General features: G+C 44.4%; 1 protein-coding gene across 1 annotated transcript in view; it reads right to left on the minus strand.

Annotated features, from left to right (window-relative positions):
* DOCK4 (dedicator of cytokinesis 4) overlaps positions 1 to 21,220 on the minus strand; it is a 336,163-nt gene that overhangs the window by 63,799 nt on the left and 251,144 nt on the right. The window contains exons 30-32 of the mRNA XM_054987847.1: positions 15,116 to 15,174; positions 14,323 to 14,471; positions 10,658 to 10,743 (exon numbers count right to left, since the gene is read on the minus strand). Of these exons, the coding sequence (XP_054843822.1) occupies positions 10,658 to 10,743; positions 14,323 to 14,471; positions 15,116 to 15,174 (294 nt within the window). The remainder of the gene's footprint in view (positions 1 to 10,657; positions 10,744 to 14,322; positions 14,472 to 15,115; positions 15,175 to 21,220) is intronic.

Below are 21,220 nucleotides of genomic sequence, written 5' to 3' on the forward strand. Positions count from 1 at the left end.
CGGGACAGCCAGGAGTGCCGGCTGGCTGAGGACCCCCTGGAGCTTCCTGACAGTGAGCTGCCATGGACTGCCGAGGCCCCAGAGTTCGAGGAACCACAGGTGGACCCTCAGCTCGACCCTGCCCAAAAGGCCCAGCTGCAGGACCTGTGGAAGCGAGTGCCCGGGGTCTTTTCAAGACGCCCCGGGGTTACAAAATTAGTGCACCATGCCATCCCAACCCAGCCGGGGCAGTCTGCCCGGTCGACCTGGCGCCCCATTCCCCGGAAGCAGTGGGAGGCAGTGAACCAGGAGACGGAGGAGATGCTGCGCATGGGGGTCATTGAACCCTCCCAGAGTGAGTGGCGCAGCCCTATAGTGTTGGTGCCGAAGCCGGATGGGACGACCCGCTTCTGCATCGACTACCGGGAACTGAACAAAGTGGCCAAGTTCGATGCCTACCCCATGCCCAGGGCGGACGTCCTGGTCGGGCAGCTGGGGCCAGCCCGGTACCTGTCGGCCCTCGACCTGACGAAGGGGTATTGGCAGGTACCAGTGCGCCCTGAGGATAGGGAGAAAACCGCCTTTGCCACCCCCCGGGGCCTCTTCCAGTTCCGCCGCATGCCCTTCGGCCTCCACGGGGCGGCAGCTACCTTCCAGCGGTTGGTGGACCAAGTCCTGGGGGACTGTCGGGACTTCGCGATGGCCTATATCGATGACATCGTCATCTTCAGCCCTGACTGGCCCACCCACCTACGGCACCTGGAAAGGGTCCTCAAGGCACTACAGAAAGCGGGTCTGAAGGCCAATCCCAAGAAAAGCCACTTGGGGTTCCAGGAACTCAGGTACCTGGGCTTTGTGATAGGGGGAGGGCAGGTCCGGCCACCACCTGAAAAGGTGGCCTCCATCGCAGACGTGCCCCAACCACAAACCAAGCGGCAGCTCAGGCGGTTTCTGGGGCTCTTGGGGTATTATGGGCGCTTCATCCCACATTTTGCGGCCCGCTCAGCCCCCCTGACTGACTGTCTGAAGAAGGGCAGCCCCAATCGTCTCAGCTGGACCCCGGAACAGGTGGCTGCCTTCACTGACCTGCGCACCGCCCTGTCCGACACAACAAAGCTGTGGAACCCGGACTTTGAGCGGCCTTTCATATTGGCAACCGATGCGTCGGCCTCAGGCCTTGGGGCAGTCCTAATGCAGGAGCAAGAAGGAATAAAGGTACCCATCCTGTTCATAAGCCGCAAGCTCCAGCCCGCGGAGCAGAAGTATGCCACCGTAGAACGGGAAGCCCTCGCCATCAAATGGGCCATAGGAGCACTACGGTATTACCTAGCCAACAACCCGTTCACGCTAATGACGGATCACGCGCCACTCCAGTGGATGCACAGGATGAAGGAGCACAACCCCCGCATCCTGCGGTGGTACCTTTCCCTTCTGCCATTCCAATTCTCCGTAGTGTACCGCCGGGGGGCCAATCACCTGGATGCGGATTTCATGTCCCGCCTCTTCGAGCCGGGCCCCTCCGAGCCAACGTCCAGGCTAAGAGGGGGGGTGTGTCCGGGGTCTGAGCCCCAGCCCCCAGACTTGACAAGAGGGAACAGCAGGGGACAAAAGGGTGGCAGCAACCCCACCCCCCAAGCCGGCAACCAGGGCCAGAACCTACCTACTCCAGGGGGAAGGGGTAAAAGGCCAGAACCTCAGAGGGGTGGAGGGGGCAAGGAGAGACCAGCCAGTCCCACCTTCCAGGGGGAAGAAAGGGGGCTAAGCAGGCCAGAGGGAAAGGGCCACAGCAGGGGGAATGTGGGACCAGCAGCAGCAGCAGCAGCAGCAACCCAAGCAGAGCCCTTACCTGGCAGGGAGAGGAAGCAGCCTCTACAGCCCAGAGCCACACCATGGCTAGAAGACAGCAGCCTGGCTCAGGAGTTGCTAGAAGCCAAGCCTCTCCAGGGGGGGCTGCCACAGGCATTCTGGGGGAGGAGATGGGTAGCCCCGCCCAGCATTGCTGAGCTGGCAGCGCAGAAGCTGGTTAAGGCAGCACCTCATGAGCAAGGCCAGGCAAGCCCAATAGCACGGAGGCTGGCTGGGGCAGCTCCTCGTGAGCAAGGCCAGGCAAGCTCAATAGCACAGAGGCTGGCTGGGGCAGCTCCTCGTGTGCAAGGCCAAGGAGCCCTCAGCTGGGGATGGCTTGCACTCAACCCCACCCTACCAGCAAAGCAAAGGAGCCCAGGAGGGATTAGTGGTTGGAGGGAAACACCTGGAGGGACGCACAGCTGGGCCCGGTCAGGAGAAGGAACAAGCCTAGAAGGAGGGCGGGGCAGAGAGAGGAAACCCTATAAAGGGTGGCTGGGAAGAGCTCTGAGGTGGTGGGTGTGAGTGAGGAGTGATGATGTGGAGTGAGAGCAGTAGAATGCAAGGGTGGAGGCTTGGAGGAGAGTTCTGGAAGGAGGAGATGAAGGAGGACGCAGAGGGTAAGCAGGCCAGGTTGAGCAGGCCAGCGAGTGGACTGAGAGGGAGTCTGGGTGAGGTATACCGCCCCTCCTTCCACAGAGCAGGGTCCTGCAGAGTCCCTGGCCCCCCTGTGACGTCAGGAGCAGACCGCCCAGTGCCACGCCCAGCGGCAGCCGCGGCAAGCCCTGACAAAGGCCATGGGCCATTCCCTCCACTCCAGCACTGCACACTACACATAGAGGGGGGGTGGTAATCTAGCTATGCTGATAATTTTAAAAAAACCTCTCTCAGGCATTAGATTATGGAAGAAGAGAGATTACATTGCATCGCCCAATACTAACAATTTTGTAGGTGTCACCTAGGGAAAGAGGGGATTAATCCACACTTTTCCCAGGCCTTTCTCTTCTACCCACTTTCTCCAGAATGTAGGATCAGTAAAACAGGGGAAGGAGGAGGCTTCACAAATCCTAGTGCTCTTGGTGTATAAGATCAGGACAATGAGCTCAAACAATACTGTCATAATTACTTCCAATTAAACATACCCTGAATTTTACTGTTGATTGCTTTGAAAAATATTCTTTAAAAGGTTTGTACTACTGATCACTGTAAAAATCACTCTAAAAGCGGTGAATGCCTCAGATGTGGCAAACAAATCATCTGGCAGTGGATGTTTGTATACAGTTACCAACTCTGGGGTGGGAAATTCCTGGAGATTTAGGGTAGAGATTGGGGACAGTGGAGTTTGAGGATGGGATGACTCTCAACTGGGGATAATGCCCAAGATTCCATCCTCCAAAGCAGCCATTTTCTCCAAGGGAACTGATCTCTGTCATCTGGACATCAGTTGTAATTCTGGGAGAACTCCAGGCCCTACCTGGAGGTTGGCAATCCTAATGTTTGCAGAATTCAGAATGGATCTTGTGGGAGAATTTTCAGTGGGCAACTTTCAAGCTCCTACTATCCTATACTGCACACTTTCTAATCTGATGTTGGAGTATATACTGTGGCACCTAATCCTACCTCTATTCATGAACACATGGAATCATCAAGTTATAAGAAACAGCACTATGAAGAAAAAAGAAAATCAAAATTTTAACCCAGAATGGGAAGATTTGGAATTAAAAGGAAAGAAACACATATGATTTACTTCTAATGCAACTATCTTCATAAAGCACAATCTGAAACACCTAAACTACCTCACAGGGTTGTTGTAGAGATAACATAGAGGAGAGCAGAATTATGCAAGCCACCTTGGTTTCCCATTAGGGAGGAAAGGGGGGGGAGTTATAAAAAAACAGCCTTTCCAAAGAGGTTAGTTTTTTGAGCTCTTAAGCTTGCCAGCTGGAGACAAGTTGCAATTAATATGTTATAACTGGAGATAACCAAAAGGCAACAGGTTATCAAATACTGGAAAACTGCTAGTTTGATCAATTGCTGGTTTTTGTATATTCACTGTATTTCCCACGTTTTGTGTCTTCCTTTCTTCCAGAAAACCAAGGATGCAACCTGACACCAGCACCATTTTAAACCTGCATACCTCATCAGCATTTCCCACAGGAGGCTTACAAGGCAAAACAACAAAATCGTGGTCTGAGGTATCTTTCATTCTCCTCCCCTTTTAAACATCCAGCATGAGACCCAGCCTAACAAAGAACTGAGAAGCTTGCACGCTGTTCATTGTCATTTGGATTGGGAACATGTGGCTTTTGCTTTGACCGGTGCAGGTACCAGCAACCAAGTCATCACTACAAGCCCACTTGAGGATACTAGTTCTGAGATAGGATGGGAGGGATCTGATAGTGCTTAAAAGGAAAGAACAACATATTTTTTGGTGGAAAGACTTAACTAGAAATGCCACGAATTCCAGGAGAACATCCTCAGACATTCTGAGGGGGTGTGGGGAAGAGAGCTGTTTTTGGCAATGCTCTAGCAGTAGTCATATTTTGGCCTAGCTGCAGAAGGAAACATAGCTTAAAGAATGATTTTAAAAAATAATCAATGCCGCGGACCAGCTAAGCCCAGCAGAACAAAGAGACACAAAGAACTCTTCCAAGGAAATGGCAGCCAGCGAACCTAACCCAGGGCCAGGGGCAGAGGCACTGCAGAGGGACACAGTCTCTGAGGGGTCAGACAGATCCACAGCCCGGTCCCAGCATATCAGCTCCTCAGTTTCCCAGCCCTGGGCTGGCGACAGACTGCCAGGCACCGGCCAGCTCTCCCTCCTCATCACCAGAGCCTCAGGAATGCCGTTGGAGGAAGGCAAGGAGAGACCATCAAGTCAGAAGGTGCAGTGCCCCGCTAGCAGCACAACACTAGCCCAGCATCAACAGTGTGATGAGTGCTTGTAGGAGCAGGACTGAGGCAGCTGGCAGCTGCATGGTGCAGCACAGGTGGCTGAGCAGCCTGAGGCTTATAAGCAGCAGAGAAGGGAGTGGTTGTGTGGAAGCAATGAGTCCGCTAACTACTGACCTTGCTGCTTGCATTGGTAACTGATCGCCTCGTCTCTGACCTTGGCTTGTACCTGAGAAACTGGATTCTGGAACACCCCTTTGGCTCGATGCTGTATTGTCTGACCTGTGCCTGAACCTTGGAACTGTACGCTGAAGAACGCAGATGTCTCACAACAACCTCTGTTTGCCTACTGTGTGTCAGTAATCAGGGCAATAAAATTGATGCGCATAAGATTATTCCCCCTATCTTTTAATTCACACTCATGAAAGGGATAAATAGTCAGATCTAGAGACAAGGGATTACGTATATTTTTTACTTTCTTTCCTTTGTTTCCTTCTCATTAATATAAAGTGTTAAGGGCTTGAACCAACTCATTTCCATCCTTCTTAGTCTTTTGTCCTTCTTCTATAGTTATTTACTTGCTCAAATATGTGTTCTTCCTTCTTGAAAAAAATAACTTTAATCACAAGTGATGTTAATTTGGTATTATTGTAGTCCGGAAAGTGGTCTGAAAAATCTTGGAGTTCTTAATTTGAAGAAAAGTTTAATTTCCATAGGAGCTGAACTAGCATCTCTCTTCAAGTCTCTGGGAAGCAGAAAGTGGTAAAATGTTCCTTTTCTTGTTGGGGTAATAGTACAAGACCAAAGAAATGAACTTCTATAAACACTAAAGCTCCATTTAAGTCCAGCATGGTTTTCAGCATATGCTTCACTAGCAAGCTAGAAATGGCAATGGCCTTTTACTGCTGTTTATGGCTCCCATTGAGACTAATACAGCCTCTATCCATGGACTTCCGTTTAGCTACCATGACTAATAGTCATTGAAGGAGCTGCATTATACAAAGAATGCATGGAAATGCAAATTATTGAAACCCTGGTTATTTTAGGCCATGATGAAATTCTGCATACTTGAGAGTAAGAATATTAAAACTGTACCGTGACAATTGAAGGTGTATGCTCATTACATTTGACAGGTTTGGGGCTTTCAAAGAACAGCTTAGTACAATAGTGGAATTGCCCTATACTGTTGACCCCTGGGATTTGCATTTTTGTCCATCTAACACTTGAGTGATACCATGCAAGGAGGAGCTATTTTACTCACACACTGCAATACATACTTCACACTTTTGGATACTGTAAGCTGCTGTGTGTGTAAAGTAGCGCCAAGATGCAGCTGACTTATGGCGACCCCATAGGCAAAAGAAGGTGGATTGCCATTGCCTGCCTCTGTGTAGCGGCCCTCAACTTCCTTGGTGGTCTCCCATCCAAGTACTATCCAGGACCAACTGTGCTTAGTTTCCGAAAGCTAGCCTGGGCTACAGAACTTAAATTTTTGTTTTTATAATTTTAAATTTTTATAAAAGTGTGCCAGAGAGAAAGCTGCTAGTTAAAGAGACCAGAACTCAGTGCGACCACTTTTTTCTTTTTGTTTATTGCTGAAGATTGCAGTTAATTGGATGATTTTACACAACAAAAGATAAGATGGTGACTCACTCTGTGACCTCTTCTTGTTATGGAGATGTGGTTAAAACTGTGGATAGAGATGGGCACGAACCGGAAAAAACCCAAACCATGCGGTTCATGGTTCATCAAATTTGACGAACCACAAGCTTTCATGAACCTGCTCCTGGTTCACGAACTGGTTCATTTGGTTAATGAAAACGTCACATCCAGGTCAGAAAACCATCACTTACAGGCCAGCAGAAGGTCACTTCTGGGTCAGCAAAAGGTCTGCAGGAAGTCCATCCCCTGTTGCCTAGGAAATTGATTGGGACCAGGCTGTCTGCGGTGACAAACCAAAAAATGAACCAAATGAACCAGCCTAAAAGTTCGTGGCAGTTCATCAGAAATGGGATCTGACGAACCATGTTTCACGAACCACGAACTGGCCTGGTTCATGCTTAATTTTGGTTCATATTTCGGTTCATGCCCATCTCTTCTTGTGGATAGTGAAAGTGCTTAATTTAAGAGACTTTAAGACTTGGGTACTTACTTTTGGATTATAATAGAGAATGGCAACTACTAGGAAAAATGCAAAAGAGGGAGGAAGGGGATCAATAGCTCTACCTGTAAAAAAACCAGTTACACCTAACTTGTTTCAGAAATTATTTGAACAGATGGGAAATAAGATGGAAGATTTTGCAAATAAGATAGAAACCTTTGAAAAAAGAATGGATAAAAGGCTGGAAAAGATGCAAGAGGACATGAAAGGAGAAGTTAAAAAATTGGAAAGTTCTATAAAGCAAATATCTTGAGATATAAAGCAAATTCATGGTAAACTGGAAATTTTAGAGGAAAAGACAGAAGACATGAGCAAGTGGAAAACCCAGTAGAAGCCAGCACTTGCTAGGAGTGAGGCAACAAAGGTAGGTAAACTTCCTCATGCTCAGGTTATTTGACTACTGATTTGAGCTTGAACTGAAAAATGGGCTATATTCACACTGGCAACATATCTAAGTTATATACATCTCTTGATTGAAACAATAATAACTATAAAACTTTGTTTCATGTGGCAGTTGGTTTGCTCGGCCCCCTGGGCATAAAACTGGGTTTTGGCGTTGTGTTTTTGTGTGTTTATATGTTTTAATTGAATTATTTTATATATTATTTTAAATGCTGTTTTTAATGTTCAAATGTTTTCCTGTTCAGGACCTTGGAGCCCCTTTTTGACTGGAAAGGTGGCATAAAAAATAAACACTTTGAAGAAATAGAAATATAATATTTGAATTCCTAAATGTTTATATAAAATACAAGCTCTGCCTACTCAATTTTTGATGATGCAGAAACAACAGGTGTACACTATAAATGGAAAATATAAACAAAGAATATGATTTACAGAAAACAAATACATTTTTATAGACCAAAAGACCCAAAGTAGTCTTCCAATTTCAATATGACGACCTTTTTTTTCATTTTTAGATTAGGTTACTGGTTTTGAATGTTTATGTTGTAATTCACTGAATGACAAAATACAACATGTCTTAAAACTGTATAAAGAAAGCAATAAACCCATTATATCTTCCATTTTGCGTAACATTCTGGAGGGACATCACGGTTATATTTGGTCAGTTTCCAGGCCTCCCTAAGTGAAGCCTGCCAAAAGTCTGATAGAGTCAGGTGCTGAGGATCACCTGTCTTACTCTTGTAGCTGAAGGTGATATTGTTGTAGTGATTCTGTCTGTGATTCTGTCACTGGGGTGGGAAACTGAAAATGGGAAGCGGTTGTTGATTCCTGCTGTAATCTCTCCCTAGTCTGGGAACCTGCCTGGCCTTGAGAAGTCTATGAATCCCACAGCCTGTTCTCCTGCTTGCAGAGTTGAGGGCTGTGAGAATGAAACTGGCATCTTATCAATAAAGAACTTTAACTCCTGAAGTGAAGTCTTTTGAGAGTTGTCTGGCATCCTTACAGATAGCTGCAATTTTACAAGATATTCCATTATAATGAATTTTTAGCAGAATCAGGTTCCAATCGTATTTATTCTTAAAAAACCAAAGAGGACATCTGTGATTTGATTTTGAAATCAATAAATACTTTTAATGCTTATGAACTATTTTAAAGAGAATTTTTCAAGATGGGTGAAGAATGGGGTTGCCAGGTCCCCTGAACCCCCCCCCCCCCCGTGGGAGATCTCGGGCCCGGCTCCTACCTCAGGTTTTTTCTTTTGCGTGTGCAATGACGCCACATCATCACATGGGTCACGGTCTGCCCTAGAAGTGCTGAATTCTCCCCAATTTGGGCCAGATTCAGCCCCATTCGGGTCTGAATCGGGCCATCATGGAGTGTGGCAGTGCTCCCATGCTATGCAGCAGCACAATTTGGCACAATTCAGGTGGAATTGGGCCCGAATCAGCCCAGATCTGGCTGCTGCAGAGCGCGGGAGCACTCCCACACCCCACAGCAGCCCAATTTGGGCCGGGAAGCTTGTCCCGCCCCCACCAGCCAGGTAAGTGGAGGCAGAAGTAGAGGGTGGGAGTGGGGGATCACCCCCGCCCTCCAGCAGGGGACTGGCATCCCTAGTGGAAAATAAAACATTTTATGGATCTACATCTTTTAAAAGCTCAAGGCAATTTCAGTTAAAAATGAAAAAGCTGTATCCCACAACAAGGGATATAGGGGGAAAGGAAAAGGGAGAGAGTCTATGGGAGTGCAGGGAAGGGGAAGAGGACATAGTGGGAGAGGGTGGAATGAAATGCCCCCCGTGAGTCCTTGCAGGTCTCCCTCTTGTGTATGTCTGATCTTTTAGCAACCATGATCATAAAACATAGCATTCCCAATCCAGAACATCCCTACTACACATTCTCGAGGCACTGACAGTTTCTAGCTGGCTATTTTACCCATGTTTCTTTAGCAGTGCCTTCTAAAAATATGTAATATGCAGTTAGTTCACTATGGAGGCTTAAATGCCCATGTGCCACGAATAAATTGGCCATTAACTAATTCACAGCAGAGTTCAAGCACAGCTATCTTTCTAGTGCCAGTGCACCTGAAATGGAGTACTGTTCCCAAGGGAAAGTGTCCCACCTTCTCAGGGATCTCTACTTGAAAGATTATACCCTGAAAATCTTGTTGGTCTCTAAGGTGCCACTCAACTCAACTCCTGCTCTTTTACTGCAGACCAGCATAGCTAACTACTTGAAACTGTCTTTTATGATTTCTGAATAGTTCTCTGTGCTGTCACAGTAGACCAGAGAGGAAAAATACACACTTTACAGTGCATGATTTGAATCTTTCCTGAGGCTTGAACAATCACATTTTCAGCCAATACTAAAAACTGGCTTGCCATTTGTAATGTAAAGTAATAGTCGAGTGATGGAGGGAGGCGGAGAGAGAGAGAGAGAATGCGGTCACTGCAAATGTGTTACATTAGTTGTTTTAGTTGGTAAGATTTCTGAAAATAGTCCTAATTCATTCTTTTTCATTCAGTCTACCTTAATATTTGACAACAAAGAGCTGTCTATGATCTAAATACATCACCAGCTCCTTTACAATGGAAATTAGAAATTATTAAACCAGTAGTAGTATGGGAACAAAGAATTATGAATGCAATTTGGTCAACATTAAGCACTTTTAGGCTCCATTGATTTCAGTGGGATAGATGCAAACACTTCACTCTTAGGAACCGCTGCTCCAAACAGCACAAGCTTACACCCATTAAACATATCAACATTCGAAGCTTCCTCTTTCTTACTAAAACCACTGGGACCTCTGCATGCAAAGCAAATTGAGCCATTGCAAGCGGTCATTGAAATCAGTGGTTCTTTAAAGTGATTAATTTTGATAGGACTGTGTCCTGGGTATTTATGTTATAGACAGATATTCAGAGATATTTAAGTGTTTGAGTTACATCTTCCTAAATGCTAACAAGGTGAGCTATTGTTGCAGTAAAAGTCCAGAGAAACACATCAGCTTGCAACCTTTTTCTCCCTCCAATCTGAGCAATTTTTAAAAAACTGTAGAAGTTGTAAGGAATATCTTTTTGAATGCTCACAAACATTTACTTTTAATAATGCTTATTATTCCTCTTAGCCAGCTTTTCTATTTTTAGCAATTAAATGAATGAGAAAGCTCTCCCAATTTAAACAGAAAAACCCACAATCTTCATAATTAAAGACACAAGGACAAGACTTATTCAATTGTTTAGGTAATTAACCCTGATTAAAAAGATTTCAGGAAGACAAAGCACTGCCCCCCTCCCCCAACACTGTAGCTACATCTGCAGTTTTAACTCCACAATGAAATAATTCTCCAAGATGACTCTCAAAATACACGTTTATTACTCACATACTATTGAAGAGTTCTCGGTATGTTTCATCACCTTTGCCTTCTGACATCAAGCTATCCAACTTGTCAATCAGTTTTGCTTCCACCTGTAAGTAGCATATGTATGCATTCAAGCCTTTTGGAGACAACAACCAAAGTTCTTTCCCAAGATATAAACAAACTGATTTATTTTTCTGTGTTTGCAAGAGGCTTTACTAAATGAGTGTCCAGAAATGAAGAACTTTAAAACTAACTACACTGGTTCTTTATTTCCCTTGCAGAGATGAACCATTTCAAAGAAGCCATCTCACATATATGCCATGTGTACTAATTCAAGTGGAACAACATGACTTTCAAACTACAAGCCAAGAAGCCTGTGCTGCTGTTAAGGCAGCTATTTTGGGAGCCAAACATAAAAGCAGACAACCTACTTGAAATCCTGCCCCAGGGATGAAAAATTAAAGCCACACAAAAGCAAATCCTTTCCCCCCTTTTCCCCTTCTCTTCTTTAAATCTACATAGTTTTCACAACTTGTCTCCAAATTTGTTGGATAGTTGGATATGAAAGCCTACCCTTCCTCTTGCGAGTTTGGACATATGAAAGATGTGCTTAATTTTCACTTGGGCAAAAAGAGCAGTTAGGGAATATGAGTCTGGGACCTAATGATCATCACTTAAGCACACTTGGGTCTTTGTTTGCCATCAAGGAAACAGAGAAAGGTAGCTCTGTGTATAAATATTGCAGGAGAAAATTGTCTCCTGTACAGTAATAAAACAGTTGGTGAATAAAGAAAAACCTGAGGAAAGGCTTACTGTATAGCTATTAAGGAAAAACTGATAGTTGACATCTTTAATTATCATGAATAAAGCAGATAGAAATTAGAATGTATGCACACTGCTTATATATGAACTGCTTCTCTACCAACCTTTTACTTATATCAATTTACTGCTCCACTTCCAAGACCTGCTTTCCTCCCAAATATTCTGCAAGCCCCACGCCAGTTATTTTGTCATTTCCCTTCACCAGTTCAGATGCTTTTGCTCTGCTTCATTTGAAGCAGCAGGAAAGGGAACACAGAGAAATGATCTGAAGCCGCATCAAGAAGCAGAATACAAACTGGAATAGCAGATGGTGCACTTAGTACTTCCTTACTTGGCATCTCTAAGAATGCTTAAGTAGCAAAAAAAAAAAGGGGGGGGGGGAGCTGGACCGTGACAGGCCTTGGCAAATTGTAGGGGTGGGCCCTGAAAAACTGGAATATTTATTAAAGCTTATTCATGACCATTCAGACTTCACATTCCCAGTGATTCTTCATCATTAGGGCATTTCCTTCAGCAGGCTTTCTTGTATAACAGGGCCTTTTAGGCACAGTCATTATATAATTGCTTTTAATTTGTTGTGTTGAATCTAGGTGGGGTTTTTTCCCTGTTGCAGGGATACTACATCAATTTCAACAGCTGTCTGGAAAGTGACAGTGTGCCATGGACACACACTATAATGCCAGTAAAGTCATAGCTTAAGTCATCAATGCCATTTTTTAAGGAAGAGGGGGGAAAGGCTCCAGAAGCAGCATCTTTACCCTATCCACCGACCATACCAAGCTTTATGGACTTCCTGGATTTTTGCAGACTATTAAAGTACTACAGCAAACTTAGGTATCATGGCTTTAAAATGAGATTAGACGTATTCTCAGAGGATAGGTCCACCAATGGCTACTACCCATGATGACCTAGGGGCACTCTCTCCTTCCAGAGGCACTTAACATTTGAATATCAGTACTAGGATGCAACTGCAAGGGAAGGCCTTGATCTCTTTGTCCTGTTTCTTGAAACCCGCCCCCCCCGGCCCCAAGCAACTAGTCCACTAGTCTGATCCAGCAGAATGGCTTACTGAAGGGCATAAAGATTACCTTCTTTTGCTCACTCCTTCTGAAAGTTTTCTCTTTCCTTTCCCCCAAGGATTAAAGTGGACTCAAGCAAAGATGCAGTCACCTGTCACAACTAACAAGTCCATTCAGAGGTTGCTCCATGTAAGAAACTCCTTATGTGTCATGTTACCAATTCCTGGCTCTTCGTGACATATTTCTGTAGCTACTTTTAAAACTTCAGTCCTTTTTAGACTCTACTCCAGAGTGTACTACAGCACAATTCACTAGGGAGTAGAGTGTGAGCCAGTTGTATATTTGTCTTACTCTTCATTTCTCACAAAACCTCCAACTGTCTCTACTACTTGTTTCTGTAAACAAATCTTTGGTTGTTGTTCTATTCCATCTATGTGCTCTCTGTCAAGTCAAAATTGCTGAGGGAGGGGGATTTCTAAGCATCTCACTATCAACAAGTATCACATTATTAGGGCCACAAATACAAGCCCTTTAGGAAACACAAACTACATGTTACCATCCAGTTAAGAAAGGTTTGTGCCTCCTTTTTTATTGATATTGTGGCGACTGGGGTTTAAACAGAAGAAAAATAGAGGGCAGAGTATAGGGGTAATAGGACAGCATTCAGTCCAGAGAGCATTTTACTTAAGAGGACCCCCCCCCCCTCAGCCCTCCCTCCTTCTCCCGTCATATCAGGGCTGTGTCACAGATAAAATCAGCAGCAGCCCAAGTCATGCAGTCACAATATACAACAAAAGTGGTGACAAGTCACTAACTGTCATACCTTGACAGACCAATGACCAGACTCTGAATAAGGCAACTTCATGCGTTCAGTATGGTTGCCATACAATTGTTTTTCAATGCAAGGATGGAGGTTTTGTGCTTGGTTCCACCTTCTGCAGCAACCATTTTGGGTTTGACCCCACTTCCTGTGGCAGCCATTTTGGGGTAGTATTCACCACCCTTTCTCAAAATTCCAAAGGTGCCCACAGGCTAAAAAAAAGTTGGGGTTCTAGTCTTTTAGCCTTTTTTAAAAGACAATTCAGAATGTTTCTGCTGCAGTAATCTTGGATAGCATTATGACCATGCCTTCTCTCTCCTTCGCTCCTGATACCACTTTGTCATTTTGGATATTCATGTACTTGAATAACAGGTTCTTTCAATCTCCTGCATATCCTCTTGTTCTCTTGCTTGCTATTGCCCTTCCATTAATGCTCGTTATCAGTCTATTTCCTTTTCTCATTTTCCCATTTTGCCCCACATCTCAAAATGCATTTCCTTTCCCCCTGTCCCTCACAAAATACTATTTCTGCAAGAAGTCTTTCCATCCTCCTCCTCCTTTATCAAGCCAAGCCCATATTCCTTCTCCCCCGCCCCCCGGTCATCTTATTCTGATTGTTATCTTTCTGGCAATTACTGTGTTCTGTCTCATTCTGTTCAGCTCTCACTAAGCATCACATTGGTGCCTGGCATTTGCCTTTGGGGACAATCTCTCCACCCACTCCAACATTCATTCACAGGAAGGATAGAAATATCAGCCGTGTTTTTAAGAGAAATAGCTAGGGCAAACATATCCATGTTCAAGTTGCTGCTAAAATCTCAAGCCACCAGTAGCTCTCCAAGAAGCAAGGAAAGCAGAGACCTTCCAAATTTTCCAAAAGAGTCATACATTGTCTCTGTGAGAGACAAGATACTGGGCTAAATGAACTTTAGATGTAACTATGAACAGATCTTTCTGTTTAGTGACAGCATGAAGGCTTTCAGCAGTATGATTTTTCCCCTTTCTCTTTAGCAGTTGACAAATACCTGTTTAAAGTTGCCACTCCGCCTTTGTTCCCAATCCATCATGTCGTGGAAAATAGGAATCATTACATTCCGTAGGTCAGGCTGAGGTATCAGTGTCACTTCTAAGAAAGGGCCAATTAGTGCTGGGATGAAGTGGACTTTGTGCTCTCCTGAAATGAAAATAAAAGGCCAAAATGAACTGAATAATCATCTTCAGAGGCAACAACCCGTAAAACAGAAACTCTTTATCACTGTATAACATAACATAGTATGAAATGCTCAAGATCTACAGCTAGCTTCATTTTATAAATAGGTGGTGACCTGCAAAGACTTGTGGGGGAAAGGAAATCCCAATTCCCCTCCTCCTTCTTTTCTCCTCCACCCTTGTTCTCGCTACAGCTTCCCTCCCGCTTGCTCTGGTTCTTTCTCCCCCTCTTCATTCCTTTGATTCTGCTTCTTGCCCTTCCACCCTGCCAGTGCCAACTCTTCTTCATTCCTCCTCATCCCCTATCCTTTTTTGGTTAAATAAAGGAAGGTTCCCACCAAACTTGTAAACGAAATGGCAGTTTGGGGTAAATGGCCCTAAAAGAACTGTTAACTGTTCAAACTACAAATGGCCCCAGCATTTTTATACCCAACTCTTGAGAAACAGGCGCACAAGACTTGTTGCATCCCTCCTCAGTTAACAGGAAAAGATGTATTCAATAGTGAAGCAACTGCAATGACTGCTGATTTGCTTTGGAGCCCAATTCAACATGCTCGTCATTCTCTTAAAATGGCTTGGACCAAGATAACTGAAGGACTGTAACCTTACCTAAATTTTGCCACATGCTGAATATTTCACATCCCATTGTAACCCGCATATCGCCGTACCTGTGATATATATTTTTAGAAGATAGTTTAGAAAATAATTTGACTTTCATAAACTACACATTTTGCATGCTTTATCTGAGGGCAACATCTATTTAAAAGTATAACAACAGTCTTTCTAATTTGTATGTAAGAGGAAAAAAATCCAATCAACAATTCAAGGCAATGTTGAAACAATGAGGTTATAATAAAGATAGAAAAAAGTGATCATATACAGAAAGTTCCAAGCTACAGTGGCAGAGCAGAGAGAGACTTCAGCAATACATCTGGACCAAGAAAGAAGCAATGGGTTAGACCCAGATCATTTACTCAATCTCATCCAACTCTACTTTTTGTACTAGAACCCCTATTCCACATGGCTTTTGTTCCTGAAGGCTCCATAATCCCAAACACAGACTTTTGGTGGTCAAAGGGGAACCTATTCTCCCCTCTTCATGAGTGGAAAGGCAGGTTTGATCTACCCCAGTGAAAGCAGTAACCTAGACTAGACATGGGCATGATCCAAAAAATAATTCCGATTTAGCTGATCGTGATTCCGCAGCAACGCCAAACCTAGGTACCCGAACCTCACCGATCAAGTCCCGTTTCCGATACAGAATCGGGAATCGGGAGGGCGTCCCACCACCAACACTCCCCCAGACCAGAGTGAACAGGCACTAGAGTGTGTAATACTGTGTGAGCCCTCAGCCAAGGAGGTGCCCACTGAGCTTGGCCCCAGAGCTAGACGGCAGCCCTGGAAGCAGAGAGAGAGAACAGGAATAGAGCCCAACCCCAGCTGCAACACTCCCCCCCAGACCTGAGCCCTCAGCCGAGGTGCCCACGGAGCTTGGCCCCAGAGCTAGGCGGCAGCCCTGGAACCAGAGGAGATAGCTCCCTATTCCCTAATTCCCTATCCGCTGAAGCCCAAAGCTAAAGCTCCCCCCCCTCTCTCTTGCGCTTTCTCTCTCCAAAAGTGGCAAGCGAGAGCTCGCCTCTGTCCCACTCCACCCGCGAACGGAAAGTGAAACTTTGTTGCGCAGCACATGGCTATTTATAAAGCCTGGGTCTGCTACGCAGGAGGGCTGTGTTTGGCCGTAAGAGCTGCCTCTCAGGCTTTGCAGGGATGAGATTCGAGTGCCCATGGCTACAGAAGAACACCCCCTTCCCCGCCCTCCCCTCTCTTCTCCCAAATGGACGAGACGGGCACACGCTTTTCTGGCTGCTCCGTGGTTGGAAGGAAGCCCTGCTGATCAAGGAAAGCTGGGCTTCCATTCGCATTTCCAGGGCAACAGAAGGAGGGCAAACAGCTCCAGCATTCCCCAGGCTCCATTTCCACGGGGCTCCGTTCCCTCGGGAATAGATGGCTGGTGCCAGACTGTCTGCAGACTGCAATCCCAAAAGTAAACCGATTGATCCGATTGAGACCCGACAGAGCGCCCCACCCGAGCGCTGAACCGGGAGCCGTGGACGGAACCGATCAGCCCGGTCCCGATGGCGCAAATGCCAAAATTGGGGCAATTTTCAGACTGTAATTCCGATCATGCCCTTGTCTAACCTAGACATGCAGTCTCATGCAGTCTCAAGGGACTCTTAGAATATTTTTATAACTGTTTCTCTGAAATGTGTCCAGTGCTTCTATTTTAGATATAGATGCCTGTTTTCAATCAATATCACTTTATCAAAATGAAAATGGGAAATTTAAATTTATTCATGCATTTATTTTTCATTTTTTGCAGATACCAGCCTCTGAAATGTAACCAATGGCAGTCTTTTTTTTTCATGCCCAAGCCCATGTAAAGGCTTCAACCTAACAGAGAGTCTGTTCAGACACAGCAACTGGAATCCAATAGGAGAAGCTTGTGTGGAAAAGAGAATGAATGGTATGCCCAGCTGGAGAGGTGTGCGCTATCCCCTCTTTTGGTGGTTCCCATGGCTAAAGGAACAAGCTGGTGCTTATTCTGAAATGTGACTTGTGCCTTTGACAGTAGAAAGCACTGGAAAAAAATCAGCAAACAAAACTCTAGCTGCGCACATGGTTCTCCCCATGGCTGCGTATTGCTTCTCTAGATCCTGGCTGATGCTTTCCTGCCGTCAACCTATTCATGTGCCAAAACTAAGAATTTAACTAAGAGTATGAGCACGAAGCCTTATTTAATTAAAATATTTATATTCTGTCCTTTGGAAAAGGTGCAGGGTACTTAACAGCAACATTTAACACTCTAATCTTTTCAAAAGATCACAACAACACAGGGTACCTAACCTCAGGCCAGTCATGCAATAATTATAAAGCTTTACCTACAGTCAACAGGACAGTACCTGCATATTTAAATGTAAATTCATTTTCAGCTTGTTCCACCCCACCCACTTGATCACGAGATCCAGACCATGGTGCAAAATACAAACAGTGGTGTCCAGTGGCTTAGTTAATGAAACAGAATTAATACCAGTGCACTGATGATAAGTAACCCCAAAGCCCTAGATGATCTGATTCAAATGTCTGAGAATACAGAAATCTGAGGCACTTAAGATTTCTACACTTAAGAGGCCAGGCTGTTTATCCTGCTTCTCTGAGGTGCTGCCTGACCAAAGAGGCCAAAAACCATTGAAGACCCATTGGACTCTTCCCAGATCAATGCAACAGGATGGAATGGATCTACAGAAGATATCAACAGAAGATATATTCTTATTCAAGTATACATGGAGATCCTCCAGCAGTGCAAATACAGATGTTTCTGCTCAAAGCCAGGCTGAAACAGGATAAGGGCAAAGGTGTCATCAGGTATGCTTGGAGTTGCCCAGCTAGCACCTGCTCAATCATTTTGCCCCAAAAAGTAAATTCGACAAGACTAAAGTTGATGAGCTGATTCTTTGCCAGAGAAGACTTTTAAAATAAAAATCTATCACCTCCTTGAGGGGCTTAAGAAAACTTCCTTCCAGCAGCAACGTATTTGTGACGGTCAAATGATCCCTGATGTTTATTTTAATTTGTTTATAACTTCTCTGTGCCACCTTTCCACCCAAATAGGGTCTCCAAAGCAGCAAACACCAAGGCATTAAACACAAATACAGTAAAACATTGTTTAAATGGTGCCTCCTTTTGTCAAAACCGGAATTGTCTGGAATAGAAATAGCATTCTAGGTAAAACATTCATTTTAATTGTGGGTATTCTTCCCAAAAGTGACAATTGGATTTTCTCCCATCTTGCTAAATCTCTTTTAATTTCATTCCAGGTCTTAATATAAATCTTTTGATATGACATACAATTCATATTTGTAATTTTTTTTTTTTACTTTTTTCTCAATTTTATAACCTGTTTTGTTTTCTGGAGGTCCACCAAATGAAACGGAAAAGTCTTCACCCACTGGCGGAAGACAACAGCAGAAAAATCTCCCTGGGAAAAGAGTCCTAAAATTCCAATGTCATGATGACTCAGATGGCGGCGGCACTCAAAGCAAGTCCTCCAAAGAACACTGAAGAGGATGGGTAGGTTCATATTGGAGAAGGCGGTCCTTAAACTATGCTAGACCCAATCGCATAAGGCTTTAAAGGTTAATTCCAGCACCTTGAATTGAGCTCACAGGCAAATTGGGAGCCGGTGAAGATAGAACAAATTGGAGCCAGTGTAGATAAAACGAGATGGAACATTAGATGGAACAAGAACATGAAGAAGGAACATTAAAACATCAAGACCTTAAAACAGCATTTAAAATATAAGCATACACAATATAGTTAAACAATTCAATAAAACATATAAACACACAAACTCGCATAACAATCAACCAGGGAGGAAAGACAAAGTTAGTGGGGGAAGCACCAAACAAAGCAAAAAGGTGTCATCTGCTGGCAGAAGACAGATAGAGGGAGAGAGCTGAAAGCTCTCTGGGGAAGGAGTTCCAAAGTTCTGGTGCCATGACCTTTCTCAGGTTGCCACCTGTCTAGCCTCAGATACTGGAGGCACACGAAGCAGGGCATCTGAATATGACCGGAGTGGACAGGTAGGTTCAAATAGAAGTGGTAGTCCTTAATTATGCTGGCCTCAAGCCATAAAGGTTTTTAAAGGTCAATACCAGCACCTTGAATTGGGCCCAGAAGTAAATTGGGAGCCATTGTAGATGGAACAAGACTGGAATGATATGGTCCCTATGGATCCAGTCCTCTCAACATTTTGGCTGCAGAATTCTGTACCAACTGTAGCTTTCAAACAGTCTTCAAGGGCAGCCCCACCTACAGCAGAGTGCAGTAACCTAATATAGCTGTTAAAAGAGTATGCACCACAGTGGCAAGATCTTTCCCACCCAGGAAGGGCTGCAGCTGGCTCATCAGATGAAGCTGCTGAAAGGTACCCCCTATATGTTAACCTGAAAAGTCTTAATTAACCAGGAAGGCTAAGGATCTGTTTTCCAGATGGAGGTCTTGACAACGTTCACAACCCCAAGGACTTTGATCATATTAGTGAGAGAGAGCACTTCAAGTTATACTGAAAAGATAATGATTCTTAACACTTTAAGCAATGGAACTGTATTGAACCTGTTGTCCAAGCTGAGCTCGATGAAAGATTTTTTTACCAAAGATCTTAGCCCTAGTTTTCCTACATGTTACATCTATGTGCTACCATACTATGGTTCACCTTAAAAATTTTCCTTAGATGAGATTCTGCTGATGCAACAACAGTAGAAATGCTTTCTTCCCCACCACCATTACCACCTCATTAGCCTGAAAATGGGAGCTATGATGACATGCTCTGCTTGATTTTATATAAGTCTTCCACCAACCTGGTTTTTATTCCCTAATTCTTTCCTAGATGAGGAAAGAGGGCAGCAGTAAGCAACTTTATCAATTAACTAGATACTCCAAACCTCCACAAGGGCTTCTACGGAGTGGTTGCAGATATCCCCAAATTTCCTCAGATCATTCTGGATAGCAAATGAAAGTAGATTCACAGAAAATTTTACTCTGCTGCTTTTTGGTTCCAAGCTGATGAAAGATCACATACTCAAGTGGTGTCAATTGATATAGGAATGGAGCAGCAAGGTATAAGTAGCATCTACTATTCTCTTCAAATCTCAAATAATGGAGAAGTGTGCTCTTATTTTTCAGACCTGCCACTAAGCAAGTAATTAAAGAGGTGTAGATCTTCTGTACACCTATCAGGACAAAGACTGAGCAGAAGGAGGGCCTCATCACCACTCTCCTTTTATCTCCCCCAACACATTCTTCTCAGGACTCCATGGGAATTGTGGGAGTATCCCGTCTCCTAATCTTATTATAGACCCCAGCATAGGTCACATTAATACCAGCTGAATTTCTGAAACCAAAAGGCACAAACTTAACCATGAAAGATGGACAAGCCAGAAGGATGACACAGAGACAGCAGTAGACGAAAAAGTACAAGCCTCTCAGTACAAGCCTCCTCCCACACCAAGCACGGCGCTGGCTCCACAGGCTAGTGGTGCATCCACTGCAGGACGTCAAATTTACCATCTACTGACCTTTCTCCTCACATCAATGGCACGACAAATGTTGCTAATCTGGATGTGATAGTGGCAATAAAATGACAAGCCAGCATGGTGTAGTGGTTATTGAGTTGGACTAGGATCTGGGAGAACCAGGTTCCAATCCTCACTCTGCCATGGAAGCTGGCTGCCTAACCTTACTCTGAGCCTAATCGACTCACTGGTTGGATGTGGGGATAAAATGGAGCAGAGGAGAATGATGTAAACCACTCTGAGTGGGCATTGTCCTGAAAGGCAGTATATAAATCTAATGTTGTTGTTGTTGTTAAACCATTTTGGGTCTCCATTGAGTTGAAAGGTAGGTTATAAAGTAAATAAGTAGATAAATAAGTAAGTTCTGCAAGTCTCGAATTTTTAATGAAACAGGTTATCCAGGACATGTAACGTTCTGTCATGAATATATTATCAACTAATAATTACCCTGTGTGATAGTTTCCTTGTCTTTTTTTTACATTTAGCATTAAACAATTAAAAGCAAAATAAAAAAATCTTTCCCAATGTCCATTGACTTAATAATGCTTTGAACAGAAAACCACATGCTACAGATCACCTGTTT

The sequence above is a fragment of the Eublepharis macularius genome, chromosome 9 (assembly GCF_028583425.1).
Source record: "Eublepharis macularius isolate TG4126 chromosome 9, MPM_Emac_v1.0, whole genome shotgun sequence".
Lineage (NCBI taxonomy): Eukaryota > Metazoa > Chordata > Lepidosauria > Squamata > Eublepharidae > Eublepharis > Eublepharis macularius.